A 12,173-nucleotide genomic window follows, 5' to 3' on the forward strand; every position below is an offset into this window, starting at 1 on the left:
GTTGATAAGGCCTTCTTACTATGTAATGAAAAAATGAAGACTTGTTTCGTGCAGTCCTGGGGAGTTTGCAATTTTTTATAACTTGTTTTACTTTAATTTATTTAAAAAAATGCTAACAACATTGTATAATGTTGTTATAGTACATTTAAACTTACTTTTTATGGTATCTTTAAAACACTTTATTTTTTATATATTTATAAGTATACTGCTCCATATTACAGCGTGATTAATAAATAGATCGACAAACTTCTACCCAAGGTAGTATCAAATGAGTACATGCTGAGAGAAATCGTAAAAAAATTCTTAGAATCACCATTTTTAAAATAAAAATATTTAAAGTTATGTTGGAGATAAAGCGTACGCCACTGCTGTGCTCATAATTAGTGTTAGCACAGTTAGTAGCCCAGTTAAATTAGACAAATCCGGGGAAAAAATTCCTAGAGAGTTGGAATATTTTTAAAAGCTTCCTTTACACTTGGGTAGACATATATCAAAAGTCCCCGAGGGTGGGGGGCGAGCTCGAGCAGTTTTTTTGTTTTTTTCTTGTTTATGGTTACTCGTATCAATTTTTATCTTTTTACCAAAATTAAAGCTGATAAAATTTCCTACGATCTCAATTTTTAAACGAGCTATGAAACATTTGTTATTTTAATAGCTATAAATCATCTGCAGACTAAATAAAAAAAAACAAAAGAGGATGGAGCCCCTCAAATTTTTTAATATTTTAAAGAGGAAGCCCTTTTGAAGCTCTATTATAACAATAAAGCTTATTATCCCTGTTATCCAATCGAGCGAGTCGCATCTTTTTATAAGGTGTATTATCTGAATTTCCAAAATTGTTGAATCTACAGCAGCTTTAACAGGGAAACAGTAACACCCATTCACCTTTTGATGTTCTCTATAAAACAAAGGTCCATACCATGTTTTTTATAACTTTGCAATTTTCATTCATTATACTGTTTAAAAGTAGTTGCTGTAATAGAAGCGTTGAAATTGAGGCCTAAACTAAAAACTACATACTAAAGCACTGAAGGCAATAAACTCAACTTTATTCCAGGTGCAAGAAGACGGCGCTCATGCCCTAGTTATCGCCACAAGCGTCGTAGGAACCCAAGGCGTGATGAACCCCAAAGTCAAGGGAATAGGCGCCCGAATCCTCCAAGGTTTCAACAACATGTCGATGAAGAAAAACCAGGACGAGAAAGTGACACACATATCGCGCAAAGATACCGTCAAAAGCGCCGACTTCGACGGAATCGAAATCGAGGAAGAGAGTTGCAACAAGATTGTGAGCGACAGATCGGGTTTGAAAAAAATGCGCCTGTTGGGCAAGTACTTCCAAGTCCACAAAAAATTGTGTATCCCTCTTCCGGGGCTCTTTAGCCGGAACAGGCTGTACAAAGCGCAGTCTTGCAGCTCGTTGTCGCGCGACAAAATCACCCTAAACCCCGAAACTGTGATTCGTTGCAGGCAGCGGGCCGTGAGTGTGATAAGGAACAGTGACGGTGATATCAACCAAAACGACAAACCTCGGAGGAAGTCGTCGACGGTCGTGCAGTTGAATAATGTATGTACCGAATTGACGGGGATCTGTGCCGTGCATCTTGGACAGGCATCGAAATGCTGCAGTTTCTGTTGACAGTGAGTATATTTCAACCAAAGTTAAGCGTAGTCGAATCAATTATAGCAATCTCTTTATTAAGCTCAAAATCTAATTGTCATTCTTTTTAAGAGTCTAACTTGGCCAAAGTGTAGGATAATATGTCGTACTTTCCATTGACATTCTTGTTTTTTCAAATGTTTGGATGTTGCTAACTTTTGCGTTTCAACAACACTTTTAGATGTCAATCAAAAAATTGGAATTAAATCAAACCAATGCAGGTGTTTTGTGGATTTTAATGTTAGTAGAGGTATATTTTTTCGTAAGGTTTTTTTTAAGATTTAGTCTGTGCAATCCGCTGGTCGGGTCCATTGTCTAATGTTAAACATTTACTTTTTACTTAATTTATTTTTGCATGCTGTACGTAATGGGTGTTTTTCATACTCAAGTCTTCCAGACTAAGTATTTTTAGTTTGTAAAATGGGTTCAGTTTAAGAAGAATTTGCGCATACGTACTACTCGATTTTTTAATTATCACAAAAAAAGAAAGACGATATTTTAAAATCAAATACAAATATAAAATATTCAGTTACTGTTTCCCTGTTATTTTTTAATTATTGAGCTGCCATTTAATGCGAGCTACATATGCTACTTTTTCTACGACACGACCGGTCATAATACAAAACCACAATTTTTTTCAACCTACAAATTTATCGTAATGATAAATCTGAGTAAATTTGAATTTGAATAAATATGAATAAAAATGAATTTGTCCGGATCTGTCCCAATGTAGGGCACATTTTGGTCATGGATGGAAGGAGGCAAGAACGGGTAAGCAAATTAAAAAAAAATAATGATTTGTACGAAAAAACAAAAATATTGAATAATTACCTAATCTTTTTTTTTTAAATTACGTCAGACTTTAAAAAGGTTAATGACGACGATCCAGTCATTTTGGAAGGTTTAGGTAACTTTGCAACAACTTCATTTTAAAGGCCTTTAGAAATGCTGTCTTTTTCAGGAAAATGAAAAATTTTTCAGGAAAATTTTTTCCCCATTCTGATAGAAATTACAAAATCGTGTGCAGTTATTTGTCACAGATTATAATGTATGGAATTAAACCAACTTTAATATGTGTTAAGATATACATGCAAATAATAACAAAAGGCCATAATTACAAAAGTCCGGATAACTAATATTTTCGACCCAATTCGCTCAATTTTTTGCCTATCTTCGATCAAATATTTGATTTTCTGGATGAATACAATGCCACAGAATTCACTGAAGCAAGTTATTTTGCTCTACGACTTTTAATTTTGAGGTAACTAATCCCGCGCATCCACCATTTTTGAAATCATAATAAGTTTTAAAAATAATTTCTCAAGTAGCTAATATTGTAAAATTGTAGATAAAATACGTTAAATGAGCCGCAAAAAGAACTGAAAGAAATTGTTTTGCTCTACAACTTTAAGTTGGAGTTACAAAAAAAAATTACCCGGCGCATCCACCATTTTTCAACTTGAGCTAAGTTTTTAAATAAGTTGTCAACTAAGTTAGGATTGTAACACAGCTGATATTACGCGTGAAAGAAGTCGCCGAATTCACTGAAATTTCTACAGCTTTTAGTTTTCGAGTTAAGAATTTTAACTAAACCCGGCGATTCCACCATTTTTCAAGTTAAAATAAATGTTTTTTTAATATGCTCTTAATAAGCTAGTATTGTAAAATAGTTGATACAAAACGTGAAATGAGCCGCAGAATTCACTGAAACGAATTGCTTTGCTTTACGACTTCTAGTTTTTTAGTTATGATTTTTTTTAGTAGCCGGATTGTTGGCCAGAGCAGCTCCGGGTTTTTATGTGAGAAAATATATAATTTCAAGTTTGATCAAATTTATTAGATTATTTCATAATTTTTGCTTTATCTAATTTTCCCAAAATAATTATGAGTGGTTGAAAAACGTGACATTTCGATCCGAAGTGCATAATTTTTGAATTACGTTTCTGGTTGAAAAATATGCTAACAAAACGGCACAAAAACACTGTTTCTACCTCAAAAACGGTCTTAGATGCTCAAAAAATGCAAGATTTTTTTCACGGTTGAAAACGGTAAAAATACATTATGTCACAATGTTTTAAAAATGCCGACCTTTATACCATTATTTCTTTATACCTTTCAAAATGTTTCCTGGAACCACGATTTTTACACAAACTAAGGTATTTATTACAATTAACTCACGTGGAATCACTTGTTTTTATTTAATATACTTTTCTTAATACTCACAAAAAGTCTCAAAGATTTGAGATTTTATTGGTAGCACTGAAAGTAAAGCTGTTTATCCAGTTATGTTTTGAATATGCGCGAATTCTTCTTAATCTAGAGCCAGATTGTATTTCCCATGTAACCAGTTTTCTTATATTTATATTTAATGAAATTGTTGAAAGTTTTTCAGATTTCAGATATTAAACGAATAAGACTGATTTAAACTAATATTAATGAACCAAATTGCATTTTGACTAATTTTATTGAATATAAATATTACGCCAGGTGTATGTACTCTACAATAAAGAATAAAAATTGTGTATAAACGTATTTTTCATTTTTATTATATTATAAGGACAACGTAGTCTACAGATGCAAGCAGAGTTTATCTAGGAATTAGTAAATGTGCAATAGTTGCATTGTTTTCAATGTTATCGAAAAATGTTTAATTGTGTGATTCTAGATATTTTAATTTAGGAACAAGTCCGATCTGATCCTTGGAACAAGTACTATTTTAACAGAAAAATAAACGTTAAGACAGTACTTTGACAGTATGTGCTGTGCACAGACCTCTCACTGTACCTAGTTACTCAGCCCTTAATGCTAATTTATTATTTTTTGAAATGTAACATCTAACACTTTTGTGTGCCTTTATTTTGGTAGATGCTATTTATTGATGTCAAGCTGGTCTTGTCGTTAGTAATAGTTGTCTCTTTGTATGCATCTGTGTGTGCACCCAATGAATAAATATTTAACAAACACATGGTAAGTTATTCCTCTGTCTTCTTTGCCTCGACATTTTTTGTTAACTCTTGCGCCTTCTTCACCTTTTCGTGAAACTCTACAGTTGCATAAAATGGTTCATTTGTACTATTGTTAAGACCGTAGTCCTCGCAGTAACAGATGAATGCTGTGTCAAAAGCAATCTACAAAACAAATATTCGAACACAGAAAAGAAAACTGAATTATTACCTCGAAAACAACAAAGAAACAATGAGCGCAGAAAAATGCAAACACAGCTCCAATAACGACAGGTACGACGTAAAACTCAAAATCATCAGGTCGGTCCTTTACCATCATAGAGTACCCAATTAGCGTGGTGATAGCAACCACAAGCACTTTCACCGTGAAAAACACAAAAGTTCCTACCCAACTCATCCCCACATAAGTCAATAAATTGCAAATGAATAAATTCACAGCACGAGTACCCGATTGACAAAGGGGTTTGCCGTGAATAGCTAAAAAATAATGAAATATGTAAAACATTACTTAATTTTAAAGTAACTTAGGCACCAGTGATGATGTATCCGATTGAGGTCACATATTTTAAAAAATTGTCTTCGTACAGAGAACAATTTATAGTTCTTGCTCGAAACAGTATTTTAAGTACGCTAATAGGTGTGATTATCAAGGAACCAAATGCAACGGTACCAAGATGGTACCGAATTAAAATGTAAAAACTGCTATAGATCGGTGAAACCAACTCACATTTGTCTCTGAAAGTGCAAAAGTTGAATGTTATTGATTATTAATTAGTAACTACCGTGTAAAATAATATCTAGCCACGACGCCTGAAATAACGATTTGATGGCATGCTAGTACAAACTGGACCATCCAGAACATCATTATCCAGACGAACACCATTGCAAAAATTATACCAACATCTAGAACATAATAGTTACAGTGAACGGCAAAATTATGGAATGATCTTATTAAAACTGAAAATATTTTTTCATTTTTCTTTTTAAAAAATACACCAGTTTTCAACTTTTGTCCCGGAATGAAAGAGAATATTGTGCACTTGAGGTGACACCTTTTTATTGTGTAGACCTGGTGATTTTAATCTGTACCTTAAACGAAAACTTGCTTACAAGATTTTTTAACGAAAGTGTATGTCTGTATTCTTGATAGGTATTTAGTACTAAAATTTACCTTGTTAATATTTTGGTATTATCATTTCGAAATGGTCAAAAAAGTTCCCGTCCAGAGCAAGTTCGACCTTCAGAATTTTACGATACTGGTTCAACTGTCAAGTTGGAATCGGCAGCAATCTTGAAGGACACCCTACTACGAGTGCATAATTTACAACACCCTAACCGCCGGTACCTCAGCCTCTTCATTCATTCCGAATTTCAGAATTTTACGTAGGCGACTGACTTGCCGCACTTTCAACTGTCAAACGTAATTTTTCAAGTTTGTAACCAATCATGTATTAGCAATATTATCTTGTAGTTCCATTATTTATAATAGGTACTCATTGCAGTTTTAATTTACTTTAAAACTAAACGAACTACACTCTAAAACTAATTAAAAAAAATAGACAGAAAAAAAATAAAACTCAGGAACTCGAAATGTCATAGAGAAATCTACGAAACAATGTTTCAAAGGCAAATGATTTTCACTCACTTGTACCTGCATTTATATACCAGTGGCCTGGAAAGGGTTGTTAATTTTATATTAATTTCCCAAAAATTGGAGTTTAGGAAGTTAACCAAGGTCAGTTCTTTACTGAAAACTTGATAAAATCCTCTAAAAACGTAAAAGAAACAAAATTTCCAATTTTTTTCACAACATGGTAAATTTAAATAGATCAAAGTGGCATCGTATTTGAAAAAAATACATCAATTTTCAGCTTAAAATAATATAATTTTCCACGTAATTAGGTCGCAGTATCATGGAAGCGATGTACTTTTCTAATTGCGCGGCCTAAGTTTTGAACCCAAGGGCTGCCAGTGACTCAAATTCGAGACAAATGTTTGTTTTTTCCAGAAAAGAGGTGACAAAGACATGCTTATAGGGAACTGGCTGGATTATATACCTGGTTTGTTACTCCGTTCCCCAAATATTTAAATATTTATTTATTACCGGAGTAATTAATAACCGACCAATATTATTTCAAATGCATTCTCATAAATAAACTTTCGTCCTTCGTACCAGAAATAAAAGCAAAACATTTATTTAGGTACCTTGTATTTTTAATGAAATCACATTTCTCATTTATTCAAAAGAATATTTATCCCGAAGATATTTTAAAATCTCTGAAATCTTCTCTTATAAATCTAGCCATGTATTGGACATTTGTTTGCATCGTCAGGGGTGATCATAAATTATGTTTGAAGTCCGGGTCTAATTGTTTGCGGTTACTTTTTATAAGAGAGTTGTAAATTATCTCTTGCTCACTCGATTTTCGATTGCAAATAAGGCTACCTCTGGGGAGGTGTTATTTACAAACATTTTTTAATCGGACTTGAAATTATCGGGTTAAACTACAAGAATAAATTTATTGGCCATTTAAAAAATTCAAAAAACCTCTTAAGATGCGTTTTCTAGAAATCCTTAACTTTAGTCAAACTTTCTCTACCTTTATTAAAGTTTGTAGGCAACCTATCGCTTCTCTAAAATGGCCTATAAAGAGGAAAAAAATCTCTTTTACATGATACAAAGTTTATGAAAATATGTTTGATAGTTTTTGAAGTACAGCGGTAGTCATTTACATTGGAACTCCCATAAGAGATTTCACTCCGGACGGCTCTTAACCCTTGTTTCCATTTAAAAAATGTCAATGAATTCGTTAATCAAAATCAAAGGGTATTTTCAAAAAAAATTTGATTTGTTTAAGCATTTTTTCCAAAACACAATATTTTCAGTTTTAATAAGATTACTCCCTAACTTGTTTGCTCACTGTAATTCCCATCGCAGTACATTAGACCAAATGTGAAAAGGCACGATGCAACAACCAGAATAATGCAGCTGATTGTCTGTAAATTTCGTCAAAATTGTACCGGGAGAGTCAAGTTTTACACTCAAGCACTTTATAACGTATCTAAAATTCTAAAAAAAATCGTATATGATTTTATTATACAGAAGAACGTTTTGACCAATTTTTAAAATGTTTACTTGTATGGTGTGTTTTTTCACTTTCGCTTAGTTAACTATAGTCTAATGTCAACGATTTTTTGTCTATAGGTATATTTTGAAGTAGTGCATCAAAGTGCCTAATTAAATTTTCGAAAAAATATGTCGTTGACTTTTAATTTGCGTTTTGTTATTGGGACAGCTTTTTCCCATGAATTTTGGTAAAAGTAAATCACTTCCACAAAAAGTCTCTATCAGGATGGTGGTTTTCAAAAATTTATTGCATTTGTCGTAAAATTTGCACGCAATCATTATTGGATCTGAAGGTTGAGGCAGCTGGTAAGAATTTTTCAGGCCCGGATTCCCATTTATTTTATCTGTTTACTGCAAATGGAATGTTGTTCTTCAAATCTTGCGGCAAGGGTTCATGCGAATTGTAAACGAAGAGATCGTTTGTGCTTAAACCAAAATAGTCATCCATTTAAAGATCTGAGGTAATATTTTAATAAAAACATTTTTAACACGTTAGTGTGCTTATTCCGATCCTGGATTTAAAACCGCCCGATGGGACCGTGCCGCTAGTTGTAAAATTTCTGCAGTTATTACTGTTATTGGGGTAGGTAGTGGGTCCTTTTGTAGCAGAGATTTATTACTACTCAATCTTGTCCCTTATAAATTAGACTGAAATTCCCTATGAATAATATCAAAATGGCTTTTAATCAAATTCTAACAATTTTTTTCAAGTCAAATTTTTCCAGAATAATTTTATTTCGCATTTTTGATCCATTGATGAAAAAAACAGCCAATGTGATTTTTTTGGTCAAATGGTTTTTTTTTATTGAACAAATAAATTAATAGAAAAAAGTTTTTTCCCCTAGCGAGATTGGATATCAGTGCGGTGGAAAATATTTATTTCATATTTTTTTCTCTCTTCTAAGAGGTGTAAAGTGCCTGAGTGTAAAACTTGCCGGACCCGGTATATTTCCAAAAACTTGTAAAGTAATTACCAAGAGAGGTAGCAGAAGAAGTAGAGGCATATCGAATACTGTTTTGATAGTATCCTCGTAAAATCTGATTATAAGTTTAATTCGGTCTCTCGACACTAGAATACATAAGGTGAGAATAAGCGGAGCAAATGTTACAAGAATGCGTGTTATCAGAAAACGGTTTTCGTCGCCTTTCCTGCAAGAAACAACTTTGTTCCATAATATACTTCCACGTTATGGGTTTTTACCAAATATATCCTACGCCTACAGCTGTCAGTAAGACAACACCTACCAGCATAGTCCAAACAAATACGTCCACAAAATGGCGAAACCAATATATCGCCGTAACAGAAACCCCTGTAAAAAGTGCAAAATCATTTTACTCGATTTTATTAGACTTACCAAGTCCAATGCAGCAAACTTTTGCCACTATTCCCAAATTGTCGATAAACTCCTGAAATACGGAGATACGAAAAATATTTTTTGACGGCCTCATCAGAAAATATCGATTTCCACCCTCAAAACATTCCAAGGAAGTATTTTCATCCCTCGGGGGGAATAATGTACTTTCATGGAATATTTGGAAGATGAGAAATAACTAGTACTACTTTAGTGTTCAGAATCCTACTTTAAAGACATATCCATATGCAAGTCTGCTTGTATCCGAAGAACATAAAGTCCACATCATTACAATCATCTACAATTTTGTTTAATTTATTAAACACAGTTATTTATTATCAAATTATGTACCAAAATCACAACACATGTTGCAAATGCGATAAGGAAGGGTACATCGGTTAATTTTCTTTTTTGGGAGAGTCCAAGGATGTCAAAAAGATCCACAGACGATCGAGGCGTCTAAAAAATCAGTTAGGTTTTTTTGCACCAAAAAAAGGGAATACACGACAGAATAAAACATTGGGTCACAGAATGAAAAACGGAATAGAGCCCATTTTATGGGAGTTACCCTATTTTCTTAGCATAGGTACTTTTAAATACAGGGTGTTGGAGAATAGCTTAGCAATATTTCCTATGTGAATTTGTCATCATCAGACGAGTTAAAAATCCATATATCATTTTTCCAAAAAGTGTGTACTTTCTCCAGAATTTTTTATTAACCCACTTGTTGAGAGCCATTGTGTAGCTTATGTTAGTTTACTAGCAGTTAATTTGTTCATTAAAAAAATGAAGGTGGTGGCGCGTAGGCGTTTTGAGAATTTTTAAAAATTGTGGCTAACATGTTCATTTGTGTGGGAGTTTCGAATTCCGGTCCCGGCAAAACAATTTTTTTTTTGTAAAATAAATAACAAACACAAATGAAATAGAAGAATGACATAGTGGACCAAAAAGTTAATTTACCTCTGCTGGTTTGTCAATAATATAAAATTTACGCTAATTTTTATAATTCTAGTTCAGCGGTTCTCAAAATTTGGGACGTTAATTTGAGAACGATTTTTTCGGAAAACCATGCATTTTTTATTTACATAAATTTTGCTTAATCGATTTGTCTTGCCATTCTTTATATAACTTTAAATTTTTGCTAAACCATTCCCTAACACTAGTACAGGTTGTCCGGAAAGTCGCGCACCTCATTGAAGGGGAGTAATTGGATAATGCTCCAGGGTACCGAAAAAATGTTTAAAAAAAATCCACATGCTCTGTTTTTATATCAGAGCCTAAACAAATTATGGAAAAAGGCAACATTGCACAAAGATACACGTGAAAACTGACATTAAAAATTATAATTAAAGTCTTGGATACCATTAAAAGGTGTTGAACATATTTAATTTCTAGTCTTTAAAACCATGGTTACGCCATTGTTGTTAGTCAGATTAGTACGCGCATTATCGTAATTTTTAATTATGTTATTGAATGCAACTGAGCGGAGAACAGCTTTATTTATTGTAATAATATTTTAAACAACTTAAAAACCGAACAAACAATGCACTAAAAAATTATAACAAATGCTCAAAGGTTTGGCTTGCACCGTTTGTAATGTTTCTGGAATGATCGTAGCACTAGCGGCATGATTTCGGTTCACCAACTCCTCACGAGTTCTTCTAAAATTGCTTCTTCCGCAGTAACGGTTTTCGTACCTCTGGGCCGACCAAGTTCCCTTGGTAAAAGATCCAGACGACCAGTTGATCGTATTCTTTGGTCCAGTCAATGGAAATTCGAGTTTTCGTCTGGATCGGCATCCTGACGAGCGGCTTCACTTGCATTTCCAGCGTATTCACCAAACAGCAAACACAAGTCACAATATTCATAGTAGGAACACATTTTAATCCTTCACTGACACTGTTTGAAACTGAAAAATTACCGCTGACAGACGAAACAAAAATTTTAATGACATTATAAGCAATCACCGTAACTATGGTTTCATCTGAACAACAATGGTTTGTGCCAAGTGTTGCCAGATTTATTATCATTGTTGACTCAAAAATTTTGTTAACATTTCTTAAAGAATCTGGGAAGGTTTCTTCAGTTCTTATGTTACTACGTCCTTTTATGTAATGTCATTTATACCACAAATGAATTTGGATTCGAAATGGTAGTGCAAACACCTTCATTTTTAGCAAAGAATTTTTAATCTTTACTTCATCATATCTTCATCAATAAAAGACTTAGATTTTTTTTACTACGTCCTTTTATGTAATGTCATTTATACCACAAATGAATTTGGATTCGAAATGGTAGTGCAAACACCTTCATTTTTAGCAAAGAATTTTTAATCTTTACTTCATCATATCTTCATCAATAAAAGACTTAGATTTTTTTTAACATTTTTCTGGTTATCTAGGGCATCGGCCGATGAAGTAGTGTCACGGCGGTGCGCTACTTTCCGGACACCTGTATGTAGTTTATTCTTATGCCATAAATCATAAATAAATAAGTAAATAAAATATTTTTTCTTTCTTTTAAATTTGAATTTAGTCGGTTTTATTTTCTAATTAAATAATTTTTCCAAAATTTTCTAAATTGCGTATCTAAATTTGATGTTTTGCATTAATGGTTGCCTAAGTTAGTACTGTGGTTATACGTTACCAGTTTTTGCCGTGGAATGCACATTTTTGTCCTGAATACGCACACAATTTTGTCGTGTTTCCTTTGCTACTGGTTATCCATTTCTTGTCGGGACTATAAATTGCACACACCCATTTGTTATTTTATACTATATGGGTAATCAGAAACCGAGGATAGAGAGAGAGATCAAAGTGCTACCAGCACACAGTGCCAATAATAGGTTTTGCAGTGGCGTGCGGTGAAAATTTTAGCAAGGAAAGCTGTTCCCATATGTATATAATGTATATCATGTACTTTGGGTGTTTTTTTAATGTGCGCCACTGCTCACTGACTAAGACAAATCGTTTTGAGTTAATAATATTTTTAAATTCTTCAATTTTACTAATAGTAATAATAATAATGCACACAGTACATTCCACACAATACACTTCTTTTGCTAAATAACG

General features: G+C 33.2%; 2 protein-coding genes across 3 annotated transcripts in view; one reads left to right on the top strand and one right to left on the bottom strand.

Annotated features, from left to right (window-relative positions):
• The window catches only part of Snrk (SNF related kinase), a 68,997-nt gene extending 64,374 nt beyond the window's left edge, over positions 1–4,623 (top strand). The window contains exon 7 of the mRNA XM_064354622.1: positions 1,058–4,623. Coding sequence (XP_064210692.1) covers positions 1,058–1,639 — 582 coding nt within the window. The 3' untranslated portion in view covers positions 1,640–4,623. The remainder of the gene's footprint in view (positions 1–1,057) is intronic.
• On the bottom strand, positions 4,177–11,965 carry LOC661179 (choline transporter-like protein 1). 2 transcript variants are annotated; one of them, XM_008200769.3, is made up of 11 exons: positions 11,749–11,965; positions 9,454–9,561; positions 9,332–9,400; positions 9,106–9,157; positions 8,952–9,060; positions 8,725–8,899; positions 7,545–7,620; positions 5,406–5,526; positions 5,156–5,358; positions 4,835–5,100; positions 4,177–4,788 (listed from the first exon to the last, which is right to left on the bottom strand). In XM_008200769.3, exons 1-11 carry the CDS (start codon positions 11,770–11,772, stop codon positions 4,633–4,635), a joined length of 1,359 nt encoding a protein of 452 aa, XP_008198991.2. In that variant the 5' UTR covers positions 11,773–11,965; the 3' UTR covers positions 4,177–4,632. The 2 variants fall into 2 exon arrangements, with proteins under 2 accessions (XP_008198991.2, XP_064210695.1); XM_064354625.1 differs by lacking the exons at positions 9,332–9,400; positions 9,454–9,561.
• Between the last annotated feature and the right edge of the window lie 208 nt (positions 11,966–12,173).

Source organism: Tribolium castaneum, chromosome 1 (assembly GCF_031307605.1).
Source record: "Tribolium castaneum strain GA2 chromosome 1, icTriCast1.1, whole genome shotgun sequence".
In the NCBI taxonomy this organism is placed as follows: Eukaryota; Metazoa; Arthropoda; class Insecta; order Coleoptera; family Tenebrionidae; genus Tribolium; species Tribolium castaneum.

Excerpts from the sequence above, each read along its gene's own strand:
- LOC661179 (XM_008200769.3), bottom strand. The coding sequence starts at position 11,772 with ATGTGCATTCCACGGCAAAAACTG. Across the intron at positions 7,621-8,724 it reads TTCTTCTGCTACCTCTCTTG|ACAATCAGCTGCATTATTCT; the intron begins GTAATTACTTTA and ends CGAAATTTACAG. Across the intron at positions 5,101-5,155 it reads AATCGGATACATCATCACTG|CTATTCACGGCAAACCCCTT; the intron begins GTGCCTAAGTTA and ends ATTATTTTTTAG.